Genomic DNA, 12,270 nt, shown 5'->3' with positions numbered 1-12,270 from the left:
GAAACCGACGAATCCGCCGAAACTCTTTGCGACTGTCGATGAAAAGTTTGCTTCTGAATGATTATTGACCTTTGGAAGGGTTGGTTCTGATGGCAGTCTGGTCGACAAGACTCTTTGAATGATCGTTTCAATTATGCAAACCCAGTCCAGACCAATGAAAACGCCGAAATTCTTTGTTATAGTTGATGAAAAGTTTGCTTCTGGATGCTTGTCCCTTTCAAGGGTTGGTTCTGATGGCACTCTGGTGGACAAGACTCTTTCAATGATCGTCAGGCTGGTGTTAATTGTTTAAATTATCCAGATCCAGTCCAGACCAACCAATCCACCGAAATTCTTTGTTATAATTGATGAAAACTTGCTTCTGCCTATTTCACGTCTCAGAGAGTTGGAGCTGTTGCTACTCGTGTCGTCAGGAATAAATGATTACCAGGCTTGTTAACTGTTTTAACTAATTGTCCACGATGATATTGTTTGTCATAGTTGAAGATGGTTTAGCTTTGTCTGTATGGTACTCGAATGATCAGTATGGCAATGGTCGTATGGTACTCGAATGAATGTCTTTGAATGATCATTAAACTTGTTGATTAGTTCGGTTTGAGGTTTCCCAAGAGTAGCTAGACTGGTATTTATGCGATCGACGAGGGCTCTTCGTGGTATCTCGAGCAGAGCCCGGTTGATGGCGCTATTCCCTCGTTAGGGTGTCAGGGGACCCTTTAAATGCTCGTCGAACCGGGCCGCTAATTGCTCAGATGAGTCTACGTAGTCTGATGTCACGGCCAATGAAAGTTCGCCAAACTCTGAAAGAAGTTTCATGAAGAGGTATCAGTGTGATGTTGGGACGTGTACAGATATTCTTAAAAATGTCGATGTTTTCCCTAAATGTTCAAGCATTGAAGGCATCGTCGCACAACTTTGGGATTGATGAAATGATGTTAACATCATTTTGTTTTTAATCCTGTAGGAATGATGTCTGTATACCGACTTCGACGAACACTTCAAAATTGGAAAAAGTATTTGTATGAAATAGTACCTCTGGTAGTTATAGCGTTTTCGGAGCTTCGTTTTATTGTTTAAAGCGATTACGAACGTTTAAAGCTGCTGTATCGTCTGATGCAACATAGCTGGATTACCAATTTGAAAAGTGTCGCGGTGCAAAAAGCCCATAAGTGGCTTTGTGCAGTGATTTTAAAAAAATACAGTCCAGTTGAAATGAAAGGGTTACTGAAAATAGTCAAAATAAGAAACCATCGATATTTTCGAAGTGGTGCACTCTTCACGGTCAATACTGTACCCGATATTTGCGCAGCGAGTGTGGAATTTACGAGGGCTTTTCGTGGTGGCTCGAGCACCTACTATCGTCGATCGATCGAGAGTGATCCTACAGGGGGTCCCGTTAATATGTGTTGCTAATGGATGTTTTCCTCGAGAAATCCACTTTCCTTCGGTCTACAGAATCTGCTGAGTTGATCTGCGGCCTGGAGATTGAAAAATGGAAGCAGAAATGTGTAATGACATCGTCAGAATACACCGACTTCGTTTTTAGCTAACAATTTGCACACTTTTTTAACAATTTGCTAACATTTCTACAGTATAAACTTCCACTTGGAAATTAATAACCATTAGTAATTTAAAGAATTTTTTTACATCGAATATTATGTATATTTTATAAGCCTAACAGTTGATCTTCAAACATCTCACTTTAATGTTTTCCGCCCACCAGAGAGACACTGCAATATTGTTTATTCAATACTCTACGCCCACGCAAATTCGACAAACAAAGTAAAATTGTCGAAGAATGCTAGAATATAAAGTTCGACAGAATTCAGTAGAATTTTCATTTATTTCGGTCAAAAATAGGATTTTAAAAGATACCGCTTTCTGCGAATTTGTTTAGAAAAATTGGAAATTGTGCATAAACACCCGCAGTCTACTAATCATATTTCATATTTTTTATTGTTCGACCTGTACAATCGCTGGATCGTTTCCGATGTTCACTCGTGGATCCTTCTGCGGTCAGACACATCCGGCAAACTTTTACAGTTTGATGACGATGTTCTACAACGAATAATTTAAATTCTGAAGTTAATAAAGAGATCGTTGGAATTGTTCATAAGACCCTTGTCCTTTTGATCATTTTAATTACCGTTCGCTATCGAATGGAATCTGATCGACGCGTCTGCCCATGACACACCGTTTCTACTTGCTCCTCTTCTTTCGAAACGTTTCGAGTACCCACCGCGTGGGCAGTGAATATCGACGGACGGATTTATTCCCCGTACACGGAATAGGATTTTTGCAATAAATATATATAAGCTGCTTCAAACTGCTAACGTGCACCAGCCGTGTCTATTTTCTAACTGAAACAGTCCGCCACGTGCAAACATCACCTTAATACGTTTATCCGCTTACGTGCGGACACACGCGAAAAACGCGCTGGCAAACTGCTCGACGATCGACCCGTGGCATTTGTTGAAAGGTTGACAACAATATGCTACCAGTTCAATCTATTCCAACAAATGTTTATCCGATAGGTGCATATGTTCCTTATCACGTATTCGAATCATTGTATTCGATAACCTCCGGCGGGCTTGCATAATTAATCTAGGAACATCACTGGACCAGAAGTACAGATAATTACGAAAATAGGACTTGCAGAGCACATAGCGTGCACATTACGCAATGTTTGTTTGCTGTCTCGGATCACGTTTTGTATTAAATATTCAAGACAGAAAATTAATAATGATGTTCAATGGGCTTCGAGTGCCTAAATATTGGGTTGGCAAGAAAGTAATCTCGGTATTTTAAGGTGAAATAGAGAGCCGAATTTTTTTATTCGAGCAATGAACTTTAATAAATAAGATATTTTCCATTTTGTTCGGTGATCTTTTGCCAAAAAGAATAAATAAACCCAGTAAAAATTGGGGTTTACTTCACCTTAAAATACCGAAATTACTTTCTTGTCAACCCCAATAGTTGACGTAAAGATATCTCGGAACCGGAAGCTGGAAAAATTATGAAACTGTAGGGACGTCTAAAGCACATACGGGTGCATAATACAATTTTTATTTGCTGCTCGAATTCGAAATTCACCGCTGAAGTAACCAGTACATTCGATCACACCCACGAGAGATGCTACACCGCCCACAATTTATGAAAATAATTGTTCTTACAGTGGACGATGTATTGTGCGAGATGGTAACGTTTTGTAGACAAATATTTATCACACTATTGTACTTACAAATGCAAGGGTTAGTCAGTTGTTCGCGCGTCATCAATCACGACTGTTTGACGAGTATTAACGAGACGACCATCAAGGTGTAAAGCCGCTACAATTGTCGTTTGCGATTTAATCGCTCGAACGATAAAAGCAGACTGTGTCGCTGCTAGAAGCAGTATATAATTTCTTTGTGTATCTTTCCTCAAAGGAAAAGAACACCGTTTCCGGAGAATCCGGCATGTTGTTGCGAGTGGGATAGCGGAAGGAAGACGAGGAAAAAATTAAATACTCGTCCACCTTATCATTGACTTTGTTTATTTCAATCGATTACAATATATTCTTGTTATTCATACTCTATTATTCGATCTATACATTTCTTTTATCATATTATCTACTCTGTACACATATAAAAGTAATACTTACTTATAAGCTTATTTTAAACTAGATGCTTACATTTACTTAAAATCTGCACATAATTTTTCAAAAAATATAAACTATACTTCCTCATGGATAAAATTCATATAATACTTATAATTTGTTTGAAATGAATTCTTTCTGAAAAAGGCCAGGGGATGAACATTGAACATATATATAGTCATTCTCCGAAATCTGCCCACAATTTACGATTTAACAGCTTGTGGACTGATTTTGAGAGAAAGTAATAAAAATTCATTGAAAAACATTAAAATCCTTTATTCGCAGTATAATTTGTGGTCAATATTACGTATATATACAATCTGAAGAAATTCCGATTTACCTCTGTAAGAAATTCAAATTGAATGATCTACTATTTACCGAAGTGTATCGGAATCCTCGCTTTTCAAATTCACAAGAGTACCTAACCATCAATATTGTTGTAACAATACTTGTGCAACCTTCGCGCAAAATTATATAGTTTCTTCACATTTAACACATAATACATTTGTACCTCGTCGAAGAATACTTGAACGTACGCTAATCATCTCGATAAAAAACATCACTACAGAGTACTCCGTGGCACCCTGCGCAACCATACAGTATACTCGAATTGAAAAAATAAATTTCTTGTGTAGACCGCAAGAAGACACAATGATTGAAAACTTTCGAGGGAAAGACATGTTTATGCGAACGGGAGTTCTGTGTGTAGACTGCGGATTTCATGCACTTGCGGCAAAAAATATAGTATGATTTATATAATATAATAGAATTGAGCTTTTTTTACATACACCTCTATTAAAAATTAATAGGCTCCCAGTAGGCAAAGTGTTAAAAGAATCTGAGAACATCAACACATTTTTTCCTACTTACAATTAACAAAACTATGAGAAAGTGAAGGAGAGTGTTTCCAGTGTCCCGCGATTAACGCACAGCAGTTTAGATCCGCAGTCCAGTTATGCGAAACGATAATTTTATGCTATTTACGTGTCTATATCGGCGAGCAGAGATTCGCCTTTTGAAAGAACACGTAAGGATTTATTTTTCTCGGGCAGCTTTTGTTTTCTCTTCCGGTTCACCACACCATCGGTTGCGTCCATCATTCGCAATATTTGCGTTTGATCGGAACAATCGACAGGAGCGACGGATATGTCTCTCACTGCTCGAAATTTGCCGCAATTGTTCAGGTGCTCGTTCTCCAAACGGAAAAAGTTCCATATGAACCGCCTGCGGGAGAAAGATCGACGATTACTTCGCCTAATCGATGTGCAATCGTTGCATCATGCGCGAAATGCCTGGCTTGGAACGGTGTAAAACTGTTCGAAACAATTATATAAAGGCTCCCATTGAAACAGTGGAACCTGTGTTAATTAACTGTTACAAAGACCTGAAATTAGCGCTATTTGTTACAGTCGCCATTTTGGTCCCCGTAATTATAGATAGAATTCCAATAGATTTTATAGTTACTCGCACTTTCTACACATACGACTCGAACATAAATGAATTTTTATTCAATAAAATGACTATTTTAACGCAAAAATAAATATTTGGTACGTTTACAGTTTTGAGATTGTAAGTACTATATGCGAGTAGTAATTAAAAATTCAGATATTAACGTGCTGAACAGTGTACGTACATGCAGAAGAATTGTAAGATCTACAAATTAATAAAATGAAGGACCAATATGTGTAAGGACAAAGTTGTAATATGTACAGAAGATTAGAAACGCATAAGAGTAAAATTCTCTGAATTACACAAGATGCCAATTTCAACGGTCATGGAACTTCTTGAGATCGTCGACTTCGTCATTCGCGCGATCCATTAGGTGCATCGCTGCTTTCGATTCATTGTCTTCGCGACGTCTATACGGTTCTATGAAGATGTCCCGAACCGCCCGAAATTTGCCTACGTTGTACAGGTGTTCATTTTCCAGGCGGAAGTAATTCCAAATGTACCTTCTATCAACTGATTAGTAAGGTGACTTGGTACACTCTAAACGTTGTTTGTTACGATTAGTCAAAATGATTCTCGACGATTAGACTGAGGATGTTATGCATTCATCCACAAAATCCGCGGTCTATCGATGACGCAGTAGTGACAGACTATAAAAAGCGATGTTACACGTCCACGGTGTATCCTTCAACTTCAACATAATTCAGCATGATTAATCCGGAAAAAATACACCCTGTATACATTTAGTAAATAAAAGAAAAACTTCGGTAAAATAAATAATTTTAGTAAATAAAAACGTCGACTTCGAGAGAATTATGTGGGAATAAATAAAGTGGGAATAAAAATAAAATAAACGATACAGTTCTTCATTAAAATTTATTAGTTTCACTCGGCAGACATTCAGTAGGCCAGGCGCGACTGAAACGGCTAAACTAATGTTTAATCGCATGCGAGCAAAAATCAATTCGAAGCTGAAAACACCATGGTAAACAAGAATTGTGCGATTTACACTATTTCGTGATACTACAGCATGCACGATAAAGTACTACGTAAAACATGTATTTCTTATTAGCTGTATGAACTTAGGAGCTAGCATACCTGAACACTTCCAACGGAGCAACAATGGAGACCATCAGATCCGCGTGGACGTATCCCATTTCAGTTAGGGACAAGGAGAATGCCCAACCGAAACGAAGAATGAAGTCCTCGATTATAGCGAAGTAGTAATAATACTGCAACATAATTAAATTAGCGATTACTTCGTTGTTTCCGATGAAGAGGAACCCGCTTATGTAACAATAGGTTTACGGAGAAACTTACTGGAGAAGAATAGACGATTTCTTCCCTAAGAAATTTATTTTCCCCTGCGTTGTTATCCAACAGGCCCCAGTCCAGTTTCACGTCCCACGTGTAGGCGAAACAAGAGCTTATTATACTCGCAGTTATCCACAAATAGAAGTAAGGGTTCTCGGTCGACATTACATAATACTCTGCGAAAGGAGCATAGTGTAGACACTCTCGACAATTATTGAACAACAATATCAGACGGTTAAAAGGAGAACGTACTAGAATTAGTCAGATGTAGATACGAAAAAGCTACGACGAAGAAGCTGGTGGCGTACTTTGCCGCGTTCACCAGGTGGGGAAAGGCTTCTTTTGTGTCTCTGTACCGACGCAGACATTGTGCGAACCGAAACCAAGCTGGCAAACAAGCCACGAATGGTCTCATCGATAGTTCACGCATTATGCAAGTCTCTGCGTCTAAAGTAGAATAAATGAGAAACTGAATTTCAAGAGAAGAGGGCACAGTGTGTGCTGATGTACCTGTGACGCTGGTCCAGGAGGAATTTTGTACGTAGAAGCACACGAAATACTGGAAGTCCAAGAAGACCGTGTGGAGAGAGTTCAATTGATCAGCGAGCCAAAAGTCAGCGAAACCGACGTAGAAAAACGGGGCACAGAAAATTCGTCCAAAAACTCGCAGCGCCCAAAATCTCGCCTCGTGCCGCAACGTTTTCGTCGGATTAAATAGAAACACCGCTAACAATATGTACAATAACATCTGCAAGGAGCAATGTCGTTTATCGGAATTATTTAAAGTATTTAAGTGCAAAGTATAAAATCTTACGGGTTGAACGAACGGCGGTATCCCCAAAGTTTCGCTGTACAAAAACCCCATTATCGACAGAGACCAAACGAGTCCGAAAACACTGGCCATTTCGATGATATGCTGAAAGTATGCTGTCCATTAACGCATACTTAACAATTTGTTAATTGTGTCATTGATAGTAGGTCAGTGCAAAAATTCGTGCCCGATTCCTTGTTGCATTTCAATAGAAAATCCGGCACGAACTTTTGCACTGATCTAATAAATTGCTTTAGCATCGACGAATATGAACAACCTGTTCAGATAGATGATTCCTGGGATCAAGCTCAAATATTAAAACATGATTCACGCCGGAAGACCTCCACCCGTAGACGTTTATTCCCATGAGGAAGAAAAACTGGATCATCAAAAGTGGTCCACGATATAGTCTGCAGAGAACTCGCCAATTATTGTTGTCTTTGAACCGTATACCTGTGGAACGTAACAAATTGAAACTATAACTGAAACAAATTTCAAAGTGTTTCTAGCAAACATTTGTTCACCTGAAAGTATTACCGCAATGAGAAGTACAATAAAAGCCCCCGAGAAGATTCCAACTTTAAATGTGATCCATGGAGACAATTGTTCTCCAAGGGGAGGGACTCTTAAACGTTTCATAGCACGCTGTCTGTCTCCTTGTTCCAAATCCCTGGTGACCAACGCTTCCGTTTCCGCGATAAGTCTGTCTATATCTTTGTGCGTATGAAACAATGCTGTGTCCACGTGCTCTGCCCTCCATTTTGACCCGAGATCTATATTCAACAGCTGAAAAATGCAACAGTTCTTCGTTCAATAATCCTCCTACTGTTTTCAATCTCAGCCACTCATTTTTGTCATAATTGCACCGTGTACTAACAAGAACAGGATTGTACAAATCATTCATATGTACATACTTTATCGTGTTTCTTCAGTATCTTTCTGAATCCAGTAAAATTAAGATTCTGATAGTTCTGAAGCAAGATGAGGAACAGATAAAATTCAGAGAAGGCTAGTTTCAATTCCTGGAGTTTCCGCGCCGAGACTGGCTTCTTGTGCAGGATATTGTTACGGTATCTAGACTTGCGGCTCCCTTGCTTGTACTCGGAGACCGATTGGATTTCACACAGCTCATTGTTCAAGCTTGCAAATCTGCGGGTGGCTTCTGCTAGCTTTTCTGAAGAAACAAGTAACAATGAATGATCGAAAACAACAGGAAGTGGATATACAAAACGAGACTTACCTGAGTAGAATGTATTTATCTTTGCTAGCTCCTTGTCGCAGTAGTGAAAAAACTTCTCATCGAATTTGTTAAAATAACGCTCCAATACATGGGATTCTGTTGTGTCTGCTGACGGTGCTTGCTCCACTGCTGCGTAGAGCAGTGCTTTCATTTCCTGAAATTAGTGAAATATTCTTCAGAAACATTTGACAAATTTTTTCGGGTGGAAAAGATGTACTGTGAAATGACTTTATTAACGTAGAAGTTGCTTTACAATATTCCTCGAAGCCCAAGGATTATTGTGTCTACATACACTGCGAATCTTTATGCATTTATAGCAAAATTGAGTACATGAAATTCAAAATTATTGAACAATTTTAAAAATTGAAGATGTCAATATATAATTTCTCCTCTATTAAGATCATTATGGGAAGAAGTAACATTCAATTTAGTTTTTATTTCTTGCAATCGAAGCAGGCAATTTTTATTTTGCATGAAGATCCGTAGTCTGCGTAGTTATGAAAATGAAAAATATTGGGAAATTAGTTTATGGGAGATTGTCATTGGGGAAATTGATGTGGCTTAGCATGTCGACGAGAGGATTTCACTTTTTCGCTCGAAATTTTGCTTTTACCTCGTAGTTTATATACTGTTTTCTCCATTCTGGTGTGATATGAGCACTCAGGTGCTCTGCGAATTTCATTTTCCCTCGAAAACTGGATTACTCGACGACGATAGTGGCTGTACTTCAATAAATACTGTAAAGCACAGTTATCGAGACGAACGGTCCGTCAAGAGGAATCATAACGAGTTATTTTGGGAAAAACAAATTGAACTTACGAAAGATAGCTGCATGAAATTTGTCTAAATAGGTTATGAACACCGCATAGTGCTCTCACAACACCATGCATATTTGAGAATAATTTCACGGTAACGTTTCAATATCATTCTTACTGCAACATTCTTGAGAATTCAATTAACATTTTTCACGCATTTATTATATATTTAGATTCAGCATTTCTATGAGATTCTCGAATTCGAAAGAATCGACGGAGAACAAGCTTGTTGATGATGTCAAGAAAACTAACATTCGCGAGATACCGACAATTGCGGTTGGTAAGTGAACAATTAATGTTATTAACATACCGTTAAATAATGCTAAATAATTAGTAAATAGACTGCGAATCTGTATGCAAAATAAAAATGTTCTGCATTGATTGTGGGAAGCAGAAGTATTTAAAAGAAAAATTGATTAGTTCCCCTAAAGACTTTATTTCATTAAAAACAATATTACAATGCTCTTAAATTTTTGTAATCTTTTACTGTTTTATATTTCACCCAACCAATTTGTTCATAAATGCATAAAGATCCGCAGTCTAATAATTAGAAACTTCGGTTACGTATCAAGACCACTGTAGTTCGCTTATCAAAATGCCAATAAAAAATTTGTAGTTCTAACAAAAAAGCTTCAAGTTAATTATTTTCTCTTTTTTTGCGTAGTACTCGACGAAAATTAAACTGAAGATCTCAGATTCTCTGAATGAGAAATTGTTGAACGAGGATGTCAAACATAGATTGCATCCAGGCATATTAAAGCCTAGGATTGCGCAGCAGCCTGCTAATTTTTACAAAACAATTAGAGATTTCTTGAAAGGTAACGTTTAACACACCAACTATATATATAAAATAACGAGACATCCTGATATTTTTGGATATACATAATGTTAAAATCTCATCCCCTTTAAGATGAACATCTGTCAAAGAATGTAATTTACGAAAATGGGAACAGACTGGCTTCTCATCTGCATGGTCGGCATGCTCCACCTGAATCGGAGGACTACAAAGCAAAATTAAATGAAGTCCGATCCCGTCTGAAGAAAGATGAAGAAGAAGAAGATCTGCTGAAGGATAGGGAAGCTAAAAAACTTTACAAGAGTCTCGTTTACAATTGGGTTTCGATTAATTACGATCAGGACACTTGCTTATCGTATGCGGTTAGCAGAAGCCCAGCCGAATATTGCGTTTTGTACAAAATCTTTAATGAAATCAAAGTCAGAGATGCTGACTTCGCTCCTAAGTCGGTGTTTGATTTTGGTTCTGGTGTTGGGACAGTTATGTGGTAAGATCTATGCAAACTTATAGGTTTTATAACGAAGTATTGACATCAGTTTAACTTTATACTAGTAGAGTTTAAACTTTGTTAAAGCATTTGCTTGCAAGTTATTGTTTAAAGAATACTGAGAGCACGTTAAATTTCACACAGGGCAACATCCGAATTCTGGGTCAGATCCATTAAAGAATACTATTGCGTCGATGCTTCTGTGAGCATGAACGAGTTGTCCGCATACCTCGTGAAAAGGATAAGGCCTACGATCAATTTCAATTATGTTTTCCATCGGCAATTTCTACCTGCGTCTGCAACTGTAAGAATGCAGATTACGAAGCAATACAATTTTGTTCCATGATTTTCACGTATATTCTTTGTATTATAGCCCACTTATGATATTGTAGTGAGCGCATACTCTCTATTAGAATTGCCAAACCAAAGATCGCGACTCGAAGTACTTGCAAAACTTTGGCAAAAAACGTCCAAATACCTAGTGATCGTAGAACAAGGGACAAAAGCCGCGTTCGATGTAAGCTTCTAATCTTCAAATTTGTTTAATCACTTAAGACTTTTAATTAGTGACTAATCTTGTGTCTTTAAATAGTTAGTCGTCGAAGCTAGAGATTTCGTTCTGCAGTGCAGTAGTAAGAAGTCTGGTGTGCACGTATTTTCACCTGTATGTATTTTTATTATTTTTATCGTTTTATCTCGGAGAGTACTTAGTTCTTAATTGTATATTAAATTACTGTATAATTGTTTCAGTGTCCACACGATTTGCAATGTCCTAGGATCCAGGAAGACGACGCTCCCTGCAGCTTTGAGCTTAATTACTTGACGCTGCCTATTCCTAAAACGTCTGAATTCAAGCGTGAACGATACTCATATGTGATACTCAAGAAAGGTATCGAAGTATTTAAAGAGTCATTGTTTCTTCCATTAAAAAAAATTTCATAAATAATTTTGGTTCAATGAAGATACAGTTCAAGCAAGTATTTAATTACAGAGAACCGTGCCGATGACGACGAGAACAAATGGCCACGAATAGTTAGGCCAGTGTTGAAACGTTCGAGGCACGTTATTTGTCGAATGTGCACAGGTTCTGGGGAATTACAGGAACACATTTTCACCGCATGGAAAAACGGAAAGTCCGTGCTTCTCAGATTTTGAACAACGTACAGGATAATTAGCAGCAATAAATTAATACATCTAATATTTTTCAGGAACACGTATCGTTGCGCAAGGTCCAGCGAATGGGGCGACCGTTTGCCGGTCACGAAAATAGAAGAAGTTACTGCAGAAGAAGAGAGAATGGATGATGCTATTCATGAAGAGGAAAAAAATGAAACTACCGAAGAACACAAATAAATATGAATAACTATAAACAAATTCATTAGCTAGGAATATATGATTCATAAAAAAGACATTGTTTTCTCCAACCTTTTGATACTACATGCGAAGAATTCCTTTTACCTCGTAGAAATATTAAGGAATAATTAAGACAGGAGTAGACATTTTATTCGGTACAATAATTTTATACAGTATCTGGAGACATATAAATAAATAGATTTTTAAAAACTGACCTGGAAAATTCTATAAATTTCGAGATGATCTAGAAATTTGTAAGATTCTGTCAAGTGTAATAGTAATAATTCAGGGACGGATGATGAAAGTTATTTCGATCGCGATGCCTCGGTCCAGCAAAGTTCCGATGGTCGCGACGGTGATTCTATATTATA

General features: G+C 37.8%; 2 protein-coding genes across 3 annotated transcripts; one reads left to right on the top strand and one right to left on the bottom strand.

Annotated features, from left to right (window-relative positions):
- Positions 1-3,509: 3,509 nt before the first annotated feature.
- On the bottom strand, positions 3,510-10,177 carry LOC143212137 (solute carrier family 53 member 1). 2 transcript variants are annotated; one of them, XM_076430558.1, is made up of 12 exons: positions 9,268-10,177; positions 9,062-9,185; positions 8,449-8,602; positions 8,123-8,382; positions 7,733-7,994; positions 7,486-7,661; positions 7,212-7,313; positions 6,908-7,145; positions 6,650-6,844; positions 6,404-6,573; positions 6,182-6,315; positions 3,510-4,858 (listed from the first exon to the last, which is right to left on the bottom strand). In XM_076430558.1, the coding sequence occupies exons 2-12, from the start codon at positions 9,128-9,130 to the stop codon at positions 4,615-4,617; spliced, it is 2,004 nt and encodes a 667-aa protein (XP_076286673.1). In that variant the 5' UTR covers positions 9,131-9,185; positions 9,268-10,177; the 3' UTR covers positions 3,510-4,614. The 2 variants fall into 2 exon arrangements, with proteins under 2 accessions (XP_076286673.1, XP_076286674.1); XM_076430559.1 differs by having other exon boundaries at positions 9,062-9,168.
- LOC143212143 (ribosome assembly protein METTL17, mitochondrial) lies at positions 8,934-12,113 on the top strand. The gene is made up of 10 exons (XM_076430571.1): positions 8,934-9,357; positions 9,437-9,543; positions 9,928-10,081; positions 10,174-10,546; positions 10,691-10,850; positions 10,920-11,063; positions 11,139-11,210; positions 11,297-11,435; positions 11,538-11,679; positions 11,755-12,113. Exons 2-10 carry the CDS (start codon positions 9,496-9,498, stop codon positions 11,897-11,899), a joined length of 1,377 nt encoding a protein of 458 aa, XP_076286686.1. The 5' UTR covers positions 8,934-9,357; positions 9,437-9,495; the 3' UTR covers positions 11,900-12,113.
- The last annotated feature ends 157 nt before the right edge of the window (positions 12,114-12,270 follow it).

The sequence above is a fragment of the Lasioglossum baleicum genome, chromosome 9 (genome assembly GCF_051020765.1).
Source record: "Lasioglossum baleicum chromosome 9, iyLasBale1, whole genome shotgun sequence".
Classification (NCBI taxonomy): Eukaryota; Metazoa; Arthropoda; class Insecta; order Hymenoptera; family Halictidae; genus Lasioglossum; species Lasioglossum baleicum.
This window is presented reverse-complemented; position numbering and strand designations above follow the sequence as displayed.

Bases quoted from the DNA above. Each gene is read 5' to 3' on its own strand.
- LOC143212143 (XM_076430571.1), top strand. From the start codon at position 9,496: ATGATGTCAAGAAAACTAACATTCGCGAGATACCGACAATTGCGGTTG. The intron at 11,211-11,296 runs GTATGTATTTTT...TAATTGTTTCAG, and splicing joins GTGTGCACGTATTTTCACCT to TGTCCACACGATTTGCAATG. The intron at 11,436-11,537 runs GTATCGAAGTAT...ATTTAATTACAG, and splicing joins ATATGTGATACTCAAGAAAG to AGAACCGTGCCGATGACGAC.
- LOC143212137 (XM_076430558.1), bottom strand. From the start codon at position 9,130: ATGAAATTCGCAGAGCACCTGAGTGCTCATATCACACCAGAATGGAGA. The intron at 8,603-9,061 runs GTAAAAGCAAAA...CACTAATTTCAG, and splicing joins AACAGTATATAAACTACGAG to GAAATGAAAGCACTGCTCTA. The intron at 6,574-6,649 runs GTACGTTCTCCT...CTCCTTTCGCAG, and splicing joins TCTACATCTGACTAATTCTA to AGTATTATGTAATGTCGACC.